The sequence below is a fragment of the Babylonia areolata genome, chromosome 29 (assembly GCF_041734735.1).
Source record: "Babylonia areolata isolate BAREFJ2019XMU chromosome 29, ASM4173473v1, whole genome shotgun sequence".
NCBI lineage: Eukaryota > Metazoa > Mollusca > Gastropoda > Neogastropoda > Buccinidae > Babylonia > Babylonia areolata.
Genome location: NC_134904.1, coordinates 26,849,534 through 26,865,250, shown reverse-complemented (window position 1 = coordinate 26,865,250; position 15,717 = coordinate 26,849,534). Strand labels below are relative to the sequence as shown.

At 46.5% G+C, this 15,717-nt stretch overlaps 1 protein-coding gene across 1 annotated transcript in view; it reads right to left on the bottom strand.

Moving 5' to 3' along the window:
- The window catches only part of LOC143274927 (uncharacterized), a 28,313-nt gene that overhangs the window by 1,903 nt on the left and 10,693 nt on the right, over window positions 1-15,717 (bottom strand). The window contains exon 2 of the mRNA XM_076578928.1: window positions 1-6,527. This exon is cut by the window's left edge and continues 1,903 nt beyond it. Coding sequence (XP_076435043.1) covers window positions 4,364-6,358 — 1,995 coding nt within the window. The 5' untranslated portion in view covers window positions 6,359-6,527 and the 3' untranslated portion in view covers window positions 1-4,363. The remainder of the gene's footprint in view (window positions 6,528-15,717) is intronic.

Here is a 15,717-nt window from a genome sequence, read left to right as displayed (position 1 = left end):
GTTGAATTCACAACTTTGGGACTGACTGCCATACCACTGTAGGGGCTCAAACAACGACAGCAAGACTCACACACACCTAGCTAACTCAATCAAGACTCACACACACCTAGCTACCTCTATAAAAACTCACACACACCTAGCTAACTCAATCAAGACTCACACACACCTAGCTACCTCTATAAAAACTCACACACACCTAGCTAACTCAATCAAGACTCACACACACCTAGCTAACTCAATCAAGACTCACACTCACCTAGCTAACTCAGTCAAGACTCACACACACCTAGCTACCTCTATAAAAACTCACACACACCTAGCTAACTCAATCAAGACTCACACACACCTAGCTAACTCAATCAAGTAGCCGGTCTCCTAGTTCTCTCTCTCTCTTCTTTTTTCTTCCTTTCTCAACAACAGACATACATAAACACACAGACCTATATAACTCAAGCATATAGCCAGTCCCAGTTTGTAAGTGCTCTCTCTCTCTCTCTCTTAACAACAAATATACATATACACACAAAAGCTATCTAACTCAAGCATATTACCAGCCTCAGTCTGTCTGTCAGTGCTGTCTCTGTCTGTCTGTCTCTCTCACGGCGAGGTTTGTAGACCTGTAGACACTTCAGTGACGCCACCAAATTGCACGCAAAGAAAAAGACCCCTCACCCATTCTGTTCACTGGACTGGATAAAAGACATGTCCGCAAAGACCGGTGGGGTGAGGAGTGGGCAGAAGGTCTTCGGGGTGGGGAGGTGGTGGGTGGGGGAGGGAGGGGGTGTTCGAGAGAGAGAGAGAGGGGGGGCGTGGGGGTGAGTGGTGGGAGGAACGTTCTCACGACATGGCCAAAAGCGCAACAGATGAGAGAGGACAAGACAGATCGAGGAATCACACTTCTGACTAAAGAACAGAAAAAAAGAGGAGCGAACAGAACAGATAAGGGCAGAAAAATACTACGTGATCGAATTAGAGACTGACAGACAGAGCAGAGACAGAGAGACAATGAGAGACAGAGACAGACAGACAGACAGACATACAGACAGAGAGACAGACAGACAGAGACAGAGAGACAATGAGAGACAGAGACAGACAGATATACAGAGAGACAATGAGAGACACAGAGAGACAGACACAGACAGACAGAGAGACAGAGACAGACAGACAGAGAGGCAATGAGAGAGATAGTAGTAGTAGTAGTAGTAGTAGCGGCATGAGAGTAGGGAGCTCGTCAATTTCTTTCTTTCTTTTTTTTAATACCATCTCCACAGATAGAGTCACCTGTTTTACAAGAAATTCCTTGTCAGTACGCTGCATCGCTCGTCTGGTGACCAGTCATTAGCTTCACAGTTCACGTCACTCTGCTAAAATGCGAGTTTGTGTTAGTGTGACAGGTTTCAGTTTCTTTTCAGTCATTAGGGACACACGTGTCTGGGATTAAGCTATTTCCACACATCTATACTCATAGATATAATATATGCTAGATGAATAATAACATGAAAAAGAAACCAAAAACTAAAATAAAAACATAATATGCAAGTGCATTCTGGCTTTTGTGGAACATTGTCTTTTTTTGTGTGAGTTTATGTGTGGGCATGGTTTCTTTGAAATAACTGAAACAAAATAACTAAAGAAAAAAATCATGAATTATGAATAAATATAAATGTAATCAATAGATAATGTATGAATTCTCTAACGAATAAATAACCAAATAAATAAGTAATTAACTAACTAATTAACTAACTAACTATACACAACATACTTTAAGATTGCATATACATAAATATCTAATGATTGTGTTAATGAAATTTTCGAAACCTGACCCACTGAATTGAGGAAAGTGGTAGAACTGAGCTGTGGAAAACATGAATTTAACTTTATAACAAAATGGAGATAACAGACAGACAACTAGATATATGGACAGGCTGACATACATAGACAGATTATCTCACGTGTGTGTGCGTGCGGGCACGCGCGCGCGCGCGTGTGTACGTTCGTGCGTGCGCGCGCGCGCGCGCGCGCGCGTGTGTGTGTGTGTGTGTGTGTGTGTGTGTGTGTGTGTGTGTGTGTGTGTGTGTGATTTATTTTCTCTTTCTCACAGACTAAAAACGAAGGAAAACTGAGCCATTAGATTTGAGCAATGTTCATGTCGATAATCATATCACTAGCCTATACATCTGTTTCTCTGGGACATTATCTTGTCAAATACACCCCTCCGAAAACGGAGTATGGCTGCCTAAATGACGGGGTTATGCCGGTCATACCCGTAAAAGTCCGCTCATTGAGAACTATGTGGAAACTGCAGCCCACGTATGCATAAGAAAAAAAAGGAAGAAGTCTCATTTACTATCCTCCCCCAAAAAATAATTAAAGGTAAATTTCTGATACAATATCACTTACTAAAAGGCAAACAATTCTTTTTAAATACACATTTTCTCAGGTTTAAAGAAAAGTATCTCTTCTCGACGATGAGTAAAACAGGGGACAAAAATTCAGAGCAGGTGAACAAACTATATATATGTCTATGAAAATGACTTTGTTGTGAAAATGTTTAAAAGAAATCAGAGTTACTGGGGGAGAGTAACGAAGGAGGTGGAGTACCCTCTGAAAAGACTTCAATCACTTCAAATAATGAGTAAATATCACTTATGTGTATACGTCCGTGTCCGTGGTAAACTTCCACAAATCAATTTTCTTTGGAGATACTTTCTTTCAACACCGACTTTACACCATAAAAGTAATCAAATAAATTATAGATGAATAGATAAATGAATAAATTGAAAAAAAAAATGAAAAAAAAAGAAGAAGAAAAAAAAAAAAGATATGTCCACGCATCGCAATTATAGGATTGCAAGTCTTCCAGATTAAACTGATTTTCCGTATCGTCAAATCATTATTTCCTTTGTCTCCAGATCCGAAAGATGTTATCTGGATCGTTTCCGAGTTATTGCCGAATGCAGGTAAATTGCGTTTTGCTAACTTGCGGTTTTCAGATAGCATGATATTCCTTTCTCTCGCCCACATTTAAAAGGAATGAAAAAATCGTGGTTTGAAACTAAATTTATCATTATAGTGATCATCTACAACACACATGTTTTTTGTTGTTGTTTGTTTGTTTGTTTTGTTTTTTAAACATAACGTTGGTATCAAATCATTTGATTTGAATCCTACTGTAATCTCAAAAGTATGTTTTGATTTTATGTTCATAATATGAATACCTGCATCTGAAATCTTGTTCAGAACCCCCACCCCCAACCCCAAAATGTAATATGATAGTATTATTCAATCAACTGTCGTTATGATACAGTGCCAAACTCTACTGTATCCAAATATAATATTGTAACGACACATCCACATTTGTCAATATCAACATCCAGCATCACTCCAGGCCCATTCTATTCATCAAAGTTCACGTTGAGCATAAAAGTTCGTTTTCATATCTCCTGAAGTTCACAGGAACACACAGTCTGTTTAAATTCTTCACATCCACGACATCAGATAAAGGCAACAGAATAATTTCCGTGTAAATAAATAAACACACACACAGATAGCTTGTTATATACGGCTTGCCCATTTCACAGAAGCACGATTTGCGGCGCTTAGAGTGAAAACATCCCATACAGAAAAGAACAGGTTGAACCAACACCAAAAGAAACCCAACACTGTCAGTTTTGCGTAACTCCAGAGAACTAACGCTGACAGCTTTGCACACCTGAAGAAACCCAACACTGCCAACACTGTACGGTTTGCACACCTCCAGAAACCCAATACTGTCAGCTTTGCACACCTGGAGAAACCCAACACTGTTAGGTTTGCACACCTGGAGAAACCCAACACTGTCAGCTTTGCACACCTCCAAAAACCCAACACTGTCAGCTTTGCACACCTCCAAAAACCCAGCACTGTCAGCTTTGCACACCTGGAAAAACCCAGCACTGTCAGCTTTGCACACCTGGAGAAACCCAACACTGTCAGCTTTGCACACCTGGAAAAACCTAGCACAGTCAGCTTTGCACACCTGAAGAAACCCAACACTGTCAGCTTTGCACACCTCCACAAACCCAAAACACTGTCAGCTTTGCACAACTCCAGAAACCCAAACACTGTCAGGTTTACACAACTCCAGAAACCCAAACACTGTCAGGTTTACACAACTCCAGAAACCCAAACACTGTCAGGTTTGCACAACTCCAGAAACCCAAACACTGTCAGGTTTGCACAACTCCAGAAACCCAAACACTGTCAGGTTTGCACAACTCCAGAAACCCCAACAATCCACATGAAGCACGCAACACCGCAGCACAGCGGTCCCATGAAGGGAGTAGAGAGAGAGAGAGAGAGAGAGAGAGAGAGAGAGAGAGACTCACACCTGCACGGTGGCCAGGTTGTACTCGGTGTTGAAGGTCTTGCGGTAGACGTCCTCTGACACGGGCTCCTTGCCGTCCTGCTGGCAGACCTGCACGTAGTCCTGGTGCAGCTTGGTCACGTTCAGGTCCTGGCCGGGGATGGCCGTGGGCGCCCCGTCCACCGTCTTGGAGTAGATGTCCAGGATGAGCGCTGACTCGATGTGGCTGCGGACTCGGTCCCGGTCCTCAGGGCGGGTCTTGTTGTGCGGTGGGTGGGCGCCCCGCTTGTCCCACATGCCTTTGCCCCGTTTCCGCTTCTCCATGGCGATGCGCACCGCCTTGTCCGACACGTCCAGCGTGGCTAGGTAGAACCCCTTGCACACCCGCACGCGCTCTCCCTCTACCAGGAACGTGTACTCCCGCGAGCACTCCCGCGTGTGCTTCATGGTCTTGGCCGGCTTCTCCTTGATGCTCTGGCAGTAGTAGTAGAGGCGCTTAACGTACGAGTCCAGGCTCCAGAAGTGGTCGAAAAGCGCCTGCCGCTGCTCCCTGGAGATGGTGGAGGAGCAGTTGTAGCGGCAGCGCGAGCAGTCCTTGTGGCGCACCTGCCGCTGGGGGTACGTCTTACCCGAGGGCGTGGTGTACTCCTTGCCGTACAGCCTCAGCGCCTTGCGTTCCTCGCGGTTCTGCAGGGAGGCCGAGAGCCGAGACTGCTGCTTGCCCTTCTGCCGGTGGTGCTGGAGGGGGGAGGGGGAGGCACTGCTGCAGAACTGAAAGGGGGAGGACAGGCCGTCCGTGGAGCTGGAGGGGGAGCTGGACCCGTCGTTGTCCGCCCCCACCCCTTCATCACACTCCCCTCTCAGGTGCTCCGCCGATGCGGCCCGTTCCGCGGCGCTCTCCGTGTCCGCCTCACCTTCTCCGTTCCTGCCGTCCGCCTCGCTCATCCGCTGGGCAGAAGCCTGGGCGAAGTACTCGTCCAGACCTTTGCGCAGTTCTCCGTTTTGGGCGGCGTCAGTCACTTTGTCCAGAAATTCTTCACTGATGCTGAAGACAGGGTCTTCTTCCTCTTTCCCCCCTACTAGATCTCCTTCTCTTCCTTCTGCTGCTACTGCTTCTTCTTCTGCGGGTGGACAGAAGTCGACCTTGACCCTCTTTCTCGGACACTCCTGTTTCCGTCTCTTCTTCCTGGAGACAGCGGTCTCCTGGTCCGTGAGGGATGTGCTCTGGGTGCTCTGAGGGGTGAGGGGGTGGGGGACCTTGTCCTCTGTCCCCATGGGAACGGTCCAGTTGCTGGCTGTCACGTGACGTGACGCCTCACCTTGCAGGGCTCTGACCGCGTCCTTGGTGACGTACTCGTTCTGGTGGAGGTCGTTGGACAGCAGCCGTTCCGTGATGGTGTGGGTGATGTGGTTCCTCTTCCGCAGGTCCATCACCTGCTTGTGCTGCTGCGTGCTGTCTGACGTGCTGGTCTTCCCCTTGTCCGGGACTCCGTGGGAGTTCGTCTCGTGCTGCTTCGTCCTCTGGTCTGACGCCGCTCTGTTTCTGGGGTCCGGAATGACCAGCGCGCTACGTTTGGGCACCACCAGGGCCGCGGCACATCGTACATCAGCTGTCTTTTTGCTCTGACTACTCAGCGACTTGGCCTTCTGGTGGGCCAGCGTCCTGAGGTGCTGGTCAGCGAAGATGGGCTTGAGGTCCATCATGGCCCTGATGTACTGGTCCAGGTCCGGGATAATCCTCGACTTCTGCTCGATCAGAGACGGCACGATTCTGGATTTGTGCTCCATGAGGGGCGGCACCATTCCCGATTTGCTGTGCTGCAGAAGCGAGTTGGTCTTGTCGGTGTGAGCGGTGACTCTGCTGGTTTTCTCGGCAGGACGTGCCGCGAAGGGTGGCTGGTGGTGAGGTGGTTTGGAGGCAGGGGTCCCGGAGGTGACGGGCTTCTTCAGGCTGAGGTCCTGCGGCAGGTCCTGCGGCACGTGGACTTCCTGCTTCTTCAGGGACAGGTCCATGACGTCACGGGCTCGTGCGGCTGTCACCAGACGGATGATGCAGAACAGCTCACGACAGGATCATAGCGCTGCGGGACTACGGGTCGTCACAGTGTTCTGGTGATCCTTGTCGTTCATGATTATGTTGGTAATGATCTGGCTGCTGTTGACTGCGGGTTCCTGATTGTGTCTGGAAAGCGGCATACAAACTCGTTAAACTAACAAACAAACAAACAAAAGAAGAAGAAGAAACAAGAGAACAAAAAATAAAAAATAAAAAAAACAAAAACCGAAAAAACACACACAACTATCTTTTTATTATCTAATCATTATCAAATAACACGCATTTACTTCCATTTTAATGGCGGTTTTGTGGAGCACAGTGGTACATCGACAAGGTGCTGATCAGAAGCAATGAATCAGCATGAACTTGCAAAAGGGAGAAGACAAAAACAACAACGTTGTACGTGTATGTGTGTTTCGTCAGTGTGTGTGTGTACATGTATGTGTGTTTCGTCAGTGTGTGTGTACATGTATGTGTGTTTCGTCAGTGTGTGTGTACATGTATGTGTGTTTCGTCAGTGTGTGTGTACATGTATGTGTGTTTCGTCAGTGTGTGTGTATATGCATGCAGTTCTTTCCTTCTTTTCGTTGCTTCGGAAATTTCTCCTGATAATGGAAGTTGTCATGAAAGCTATTTATATACAGGCGGGTAAGTAGGTTCTTGAGCGCACGTGCATTGTGTGTGCCGTGCATTCCTTTCATGTCAGAGCACAACATACTTAAAAAACTAGAAAGTTAAGTGTCCAAAAATGACATATTCAAATAGACAACTCAGAGATGAAAGAACGCTTAATGTAGCAATGAAATCAACAGCGACGACGATCATTGATTGTAAACGAACGAACACTAGTTGGATATTGTCATCAATGTCTGGCAGATAAAAATATGAAATTCTCTAAAAACTGGTATTTGAACTTTATTTATCATATTATGTTGTTGCTTTTTTTTAAATGCAACTGAATTAAATAATATTTTAAGAACAGTGCATTCTTGCTGCTCTCCGGAATGCTGGGTTTTCTGAAAATTAGAGTCCTGTACTTTTTTTCTTTTTCTTTTTCTCCACGGCTAATTGGAATATATTACAATCTCAAATCAAACCAAAACCAAACCAAAAACAAACAAACAGAAAACCAACAAAACAAAACAAAAAGAAGAAGAAAGAAAGAAAGAAGGAAGGAAAAAGACACTGACATGATTTTGAATATAACTGTTTCATTAAATCAGGGTATAATTAACTTGGTGAACTAAGCAGGACTGTGTCCCACTTCTTCTTCTTCTTAATTCTCTCTCTCTTCTTCTCTCTGTCTTCTCTCTCTCTCTCTCTCTCTCTGTCCTTCCCCTCTCTCCCTCCTCTCCTCCTCCCCCTCTCTCTATCTCTCCTTCCCCTCTCTCCCTCCCCCCTCTCTCTCTCTCTGCCCTTCCCCTCTCTCCCTCCCCCCTCTCTCTATCTCTGTCCTTCCCCTCTCTCCCTCCCCCCCCTCTCTCTCTCTGCCCTTCCCCTCTCTCCCTCCCCCCTCCCTCTCTCTCTGCCCTTCCCCTCTCTCCCTCCCCCTCCTCTCTCTCTGTCCTTCCCCTCTCTCCCTCCCCCCTCTCTCTCTCTCTGCCCTTCCCCTCTCTCCCTCCCCCCTCTCTCTATCTCTGTCCTTCCCCTCTCTCCCTCCCCCCCCTCTCTCTCTCTGCCCTTCCCCTCTCTCCCTCCCCCCTCCCTCTCTCTCTGCCCTTCCCCTCTCTCCCTCCCCCCCCTCTCTCTCTCTGTCCTTCCCCTCTCTCCCTCCCCCCTCCTCCCTCTCTGCCCTTCCCCTCTCTCCCTCCCCCATCCTCCCTCTCTCTCTCTCTCCTTCCCCTCTCTCCCTCCCCCCTCCTCTCTCTCTCTGTCCTTCCCCTCTCCCCCTCCCCCATCCTCCCAATCCTCCCTCTCTCTCTCTCTCCTTCCCCTCTCTCCCTCCCCCCTCCTCCCTCTCTCTGTCCTTCCCCTCTCTCCCTCCCCCATCCTCCCCCTCTCTCTCTCTCCTTCCCCTCTCTCCCTCCCCCCTCCTCCCTCTCTCTCTCTCTGTCCTTCCCCTCTCTCCCTCCCCCATCCTCCCTCTCTCTCTCTCTCCTTCCCCTCTCTCCCTCCCCCCTCCTCCCTCTCTCTGTCCTTCCCCTCTCTCCCTCCCCCATCCTCCCTCTCTCTCTCTGTCCTTCCCCTCTCTCCCTCCCCCCTCCTCCCTCTCTCTCCCTCCCCCCTCCTCCCTCTCTGTCCTTCCCCTCTCTCCTTCCCCCCTCCCCCCTCTCTCTCCTTCCCCTCTCTCCCTCCCCCCTCCTCCCTCTCTCTCTCCTTCCCCTCTCTCCCTCCCCCCTCCTCCCTCTCTCTCTCTCTGTCCTTCCCCTCTCTCCCTCCCCCATCCTCCCTCTCTCTCTGTCCTTCCCCTCTCTCCCTCCTCCCTCTCTGTCCTCCCCTCTCTCCCTCCCCCTCCTCTCTCTGTCCTTCCCCTCTCTCCCTCCTCCCTCTCTCTCTCTCTGTCCTTCCCCTCTCTCCCTCCTCCCTCTCTGTCCTTCCCCTCTCTCCCTCCTCCCCCTCTCTCTCTCTCTGTCCTTCCCCTCTCTCCCTCCTCCCCCTCCTCCCCCTCTCTCTCTCTGTCCTTCCCAGATGATGTTATTCTTCTATCAGATACAGTCAGTGGATTACAAAATCAACTAAATGTGTTAAAACAGGAAGCTGATCGATTATGCCTGTCAGTTAATCTAGATAAAACAAATATAATGGTATTCCGAATGGAAGGGCATCTTTCTGCTCATGAAAAATGGTTTTATGGAAATGTAGATGTAAAGGTAACAAACTCTTACAAATACTTAGGACTTTATTTTACAACGAAACTAAGTTTGAAGCATGCTTGGGAGGAATCATATAGAAAAGGGAAGAAGGGTGTCAAAGAAATAATCAGATCGCTTAGAAAGTTAAATTGCATTGATCTTTGTATATTTTGGAAATTGTTTGATACGCAGCTTGAGCCTATGCTGACTTACGGAGCAGAAGTTTGGGGTCTTAACAACAATGATATAGAAAAAGTACACACATTTGCTATTAAGCGTTTCCTTGGTGTTCCACTTCATTCATCAAATCAGATTCTATACGGGGAGACAGGCAGATACCCACTTCATTTAAGAACATTTGTAAAATGTATTAAATATTGGATTAAGGTAACACGTTTACCAGTATCAAGGCTGTGTAGACAAGCCTATGAAATGATGTTGGTACAAGAGGAAGCAGGGAAGCAAAACTGGGCATACTTTGTTAATGTTAAGAAGGCATTAATAGAAAATGGATTTGGAATTGTGTGGTTGTGCCAGGGCGTAGGGTATGAAAATGGATTTATTTCTGAACTTAAAGATAGACTGATTGCATCATACAAACAAAACTGGCATGCACAAATGGAATGCAAAGAAAAATATACTTGGTTCTTTTCATTTAAAAGTATATTCCAAACAGAAAAAATTATTATGATAATATCAAACAGGTGGCACAGAACAAACCTAGCCAAATTTAGACTAAGAACACTTGGCTTTAATGCCAATAAAAGATGGTTTGAAACTGGCACAGTAACACAGTCTCCCTGTCCAATATGTAACTCAGCTACTGATGATGAAAACCATTTTGTGTTTCAGTGCAAATCTTATGATTTTATTCGTAAAAAATGTATTCTTTTTGAAAAGGATGTAGTAAGAAGAGAAGATATGACAATGCTGCTCAGATCGAATGATAAAGACATCATAAAATCATTTGCTAAATATATTTCAGAAGCATGGGATTTTCGAAAGAAAATGATAAACAGAAGTTTAGATGTACAAATATGAGTAAAGCAAAATTCATTTATTCATTTATGAAAAAAAAACTATTATAGGAGATTATTTTATGATCATTTGAAATATACACATGATTGTGTGCATGTGTATACAAAAATATTTATTCATTTTGGATGGTCGAGCTGACCGAAGTGATCATTTGATTTATGTTTGTCCCTTTTTCGGTATATACATTATTTGTATGTGTGATAAGAATGTTGATTTATATTATGTTTCCTGATAATGTATTGTTCCCCCCTGTCACAAGGACTGTACAGTCAATGACAGTAAAACATCAAAGCATCAAACAGCATCTGTCCTTCCACTCTCTCCCTCCTCCCCCTCTCTCTCTCTGTCCTTCCCCTCTCTCCCTGCCCTCTCCTCCCTCTATCTGTCCTTCCCCTCTCTCCCTCCCCCCTCCTCCCTCTATCTGTCCTTCCCCTCTCTCCCTCCCCCCTCCTCCCTCTCTCTCTGTCCTTCCCCTCTCTCCCTGCCCCCTCCTCCCTCTCTCTCTCCCTCTGTCCTTCCCCTCTCTCCCTGCCCCCCTCCTCCCACTCTCTCTCTCTGTCCTTCCCCTCTCTCCCAGAGAGAGACAGAGACAGAGAGTGTGTGTGTGTGTGTGTGTGTGTGTGTGTGTGTGTGTGTGTGTGTGTGTGTGTGTGTGAATGTGTGTGTGGATCTTATCATTACCATGCTTATGCCTTTATGTAGTATTGTGTACACACGTTATGACTTTAAGTAGCATTGTGTCGTGCATGCAATGACATAATTATATAATGTAGTAGTGTGTAGTGTAGACGCTGTTTAAGGGCGGGGACTGGGTGGGAAAAAAGCGCGCCAGTGCTTATCTATTATCCTCTTAAACAAAGAATTTTGTCTTGTCTTGTCTTCTCTCTCTCTCTCCACTACGCCTTTCTGTCCGTTTGTGTGTCTGTCTGTCTGTCTGTCTCTCTGCACATCCCTCTCTCCTCTTCCTAAAATCCCTCACTCTCTCTCTCCATCCCCCCACCCCACCCCCCACGCCCCCCACCCCCTCCCGCGTCTATCTGACAGTTGGGCTGACTGCCTATATATAGAGATATCACTGACAGTGTGTACAGCAGCAGTTGCCGCCGACGACAGTAGTGACTCACAGACAATGATCATAAGCCTGTAGCGTCGCCACAACCTTCAGTCTGCTTGCTTGACGCTGTGTGTGACACAGGTGTGGCAGTGAAGGTTTGTGTGTACCCCGCGCGGAGAGCATTGACATGGAAGTTCAGGTAAACAGAGAAAATCATCCTCCCCTCCCCGCCCCCCCCCCCTCTCCCGTCCCCCCGATCCCCCTAGTCACCCGCCTCCCTTTCAACCCCTTTCCCTGGCAATAACACCACACACCCGCCTCTTCTGTCCACACACACACACACACACAAACGGCACACACACACACACACACACACATCCTGTCTGATAATTATTACTGTTAGGAAATTCGTGAAACTGAAAACAACTTCTACGACTTTTACTATAACTACTACTAACTACTGCTACTACTACTACTACTACTGCTGCACACACACGCACGCACGCACGCACACACACACACACACGCACGCTCGCACGCACACACACACACACACACACACACACACACACATCCCGTCTAATAATTGTCCCAAATAATGCTACGACTTTTACTAAACTACAAGTAACTCCTCCTCCTCCTTTTCTAATCTCTCTCTCTCATTCACACACACACACACACACACACACACACACACACACACACGCACACACACCAGCGTGTCACATGTCAGAGCCTTTAACAGTCTGCTGCTGCTGCTTGTGGTATTATTAAAAACCGAAGCACCATCAACGTATACCGCATTGATAGCACCTGTTGTTTTGATGACCGCGATGTGTGTGTGTGTGTGTGTGTGTGTGTGTGTGTGTGTGTGTTGATGACCCCGATGAACCCCTTTCCCCAAAATTCGCCGTGTGTGTAAAAAGAGCGGATGGAGTAGAAAATAGATAACCTGGTTTTTATGTGATCTGTCCTTGTCTGCGCCACCATACTGAGACACCGAGAGAGACAGAGACAGACAGACAGACGGACAGAGAGAGAGAGAGAGTGAAAGAAAAGAGACAGACAGACAGACACACAGAGACAGAAAGACACACAGACGGACAGACACACACACACACACACACACACACACAGAGAAAAACTGGGAGAGAGACAGAGACAGAAAGACAGACAGACAGACACAGACAGAGACTGAGAATGAGAGGCAAAACGAAATGGAAAGCGGGGTGTTCGGACGATTTCTTGTCATGGCTTCTGCTTGGAAAAAGTCTGTTTATTTTAATGAAGTTACATCTGGCTCCAAATGAGAGAAACTTGTGTGAGACACTGGTGATACTGACAACTTGTAAATTTATAGCTAGACGGAAATTCTAGTCTGCACTCAATTAACATTGTCATAAACCACAGGCATCGGTCAGAACTCATTACACACAAAACAGACGTAATCTCTCTCTCTCTCTCTCTCTCTCTCTCTCTCTCTCTCTCTCTCTCTCTCTCACACACACACACACACACACACATACACACACACCATTCATAAAACATCACACACATCATTCAGCACTCATTACACATCACACACATCATCCACCACTCAATACACCACACACACATACACACACACACACACACACAATCAATCACTTAATAAACATCACACACAAACCATTCAGCACTCAACACACGTCACACACACCATTCAGCACTCAATACATGTCACATACATCATTCAGCACTCAATACACGTGACACACACCATTCAGCACTCTATACACGTCACACACACACACCATTCAGCACTCAATACACGTCACACACACACACACACACACACACACACCATTCAGCACTCAATACACGTCACACACACACACCATTCAGCACTCAATACACGTGACACACACCATTCAGCACTCAATACACGTCACTCACACACACACACACACCATTCAGCACTCAATACACGTCACACACACACACCATTCAGCACTCAATACACGTGACACACACCATTCAGCACTCAATACACGTCACACACACACACCATTCAGCACTCAATACACGTCACACACACACACCATTCAGCACTCAATACACGTCACAGACATCATTCAACACTCAATACACGTCACACACACCATTCAGCACTCAATACACGTCACACACACCATTCAGCACTCAATACACATCACACACACCATTCAGCACTCAATACACGTCACACACACCATTCAGCACTCAATACACGTCACAGACATCATTCAACACTCAATACACGTCATACACACCATTCAGCACTCAATACACGTCACACACACCATTCAGCACTCAATACACATCACACACACCATTCAGCACTCAATACACATCACACACACCATTCAGTACTCAATACACACACACACACACACACACACACACACACACACACACACACCATTCAGCACTCAATACACATCACACACACCATTCAGCACTCAATACACGTCACACACACCATTCAGCATGTGATGTGTATTGAGTGCTGAATGGTGTGTGTGACTGTCAATCAGTCAAATACAAACAGTAATTCAATAAGATTAAGGCAGATCCATACATTATCAAACAGGATAAAACTGGACGCTTTTATAACTAAGTTCAGCAAAGATGTTGGATGCATATGTAGAGAACATATATCTAGCAACCATATAATATTCGAATGTCAGAATCTAAAATGTTTTTTACCAGACTTTTACCAAAAGTTCTTTTGAATGTGTTATTAACAATTCCAATATGTTAATTGCTGTTGCAGAAGGTTTGCTGCGTCGTCCAATAGGACATTTGTTATAGTTGTTTGATGTTGGCGTTTATAACATTTCCATTTTTCCTAGCGTTGTCTCTCCCTATTCACCTTCCACACATACACACACTTTTACCCCCACCCCCCTCCCACAACCCCTACCCCCACGGTTGTTTTTGTTTGTTTGTTTGTTTGTTTTTGTTTGTTTGTTTGTTTGTTTTTTCGTCTAATATCACTTCAAGTGGAAAGACGTTAACCTGAAGACGAACGAACACACACACACACACACACACACACACACACACACACACACACACACACACACACTCACAAGGAGGACTGACGCAGAGACAGACAGACAAGACGAATACCAACAAACAAAGGCTATCCACACAGAAGCCGTTCTGTTTCTGACATTGCAATGTACCTGGTTATCATCGTCAACCGATAGTCTCCCCTGGTCTTTTCTCTCCCCTCCCAACATCCCCTCTCCCACTCTTCACCCCTCTTTCCACCATTTCCACTCCCATCTTCCCCTCATCCCCTACCTCCCTCCGCACCCCCTCCCTCCCCCAGCACAGCACTGAGCCTGGGTGATTTTATTCTATTTTTAATCAGTGTTTCCGTGTAGAGTTTTTCTCTCCTTTTTTGAGTAAGTGTGTGTGTGTGTGTGTGTGTGGCTGTGTGTGTGTGTTGGTTTTCCTTCTGTAAAGCCGCCTCCCCCCCCCCCCCCCAACCCTTCCTCCAAAAGCAATTCTTCTGTCGACAACGTTCACAGTAAGGCCACTATCGATTGGGGAAGTCTACAGCAGGTCGCCTTACAAATCCGCCTGCCTCCGTCCGCAACCCCCATCCCCCTAGTTTCCCCCACATAACTCCCCCCCCCCCCCAATCCTCTCCCTGTCTCTGTCCCTTCTTCCCACCCCTTCTCCACCCCCACCCCATCAATGCATTTCTTTTATTCTTCTTCCATCTTCCTCCTTCTCCACCTTCTATCTTTTTTCGGCCTTGTTTTTTCGCGGCATGCTGAACTGATTCTGTGACCTGTTCTGTGTCTCATTCTCTTCTCCAATGAGAGGAAAACACACACACACACACACACACACACACACACTCGAGCGAGAAAGTGAGACTGAGAGAGAGAGAGAGAGACAGAGACAGAGAGACAGGGATAGAGACAGACAGACAGACAGAGACAGACTGAATAGACAGAACACAGAGAAAATCTTGCAAATGCAAAAACAACAGAAAAAACAGGCATGAACAGATCTTCTCTGCCAGCAAAACGCGTGAGTGTTAAAAAATGTCGATGGTCGTGCTTTTAATTTCATTTCCAATCCTTCGCGCGAGCTGTGAACGTTGCTACGAGCGAGCGCTCAGTGTTCTGGTTTGTGTGCTGCATTGTCAAAAGACAAATTCTCAATGCAAAGAGCCTCGTGGTGTAACCACACACACGCACGCACGCACGCAAGCACGCCCACACAAATCATCCCTTCACACACACACACACACACACGCACACACACACACGATAGATAAACACATACATACATGCATACATACATATGGATAGATATGAAGATATTTACACACAATATTATGGATGTGTAGTACAGAATCTCAAGAATCGTGCATTACACACACACACAC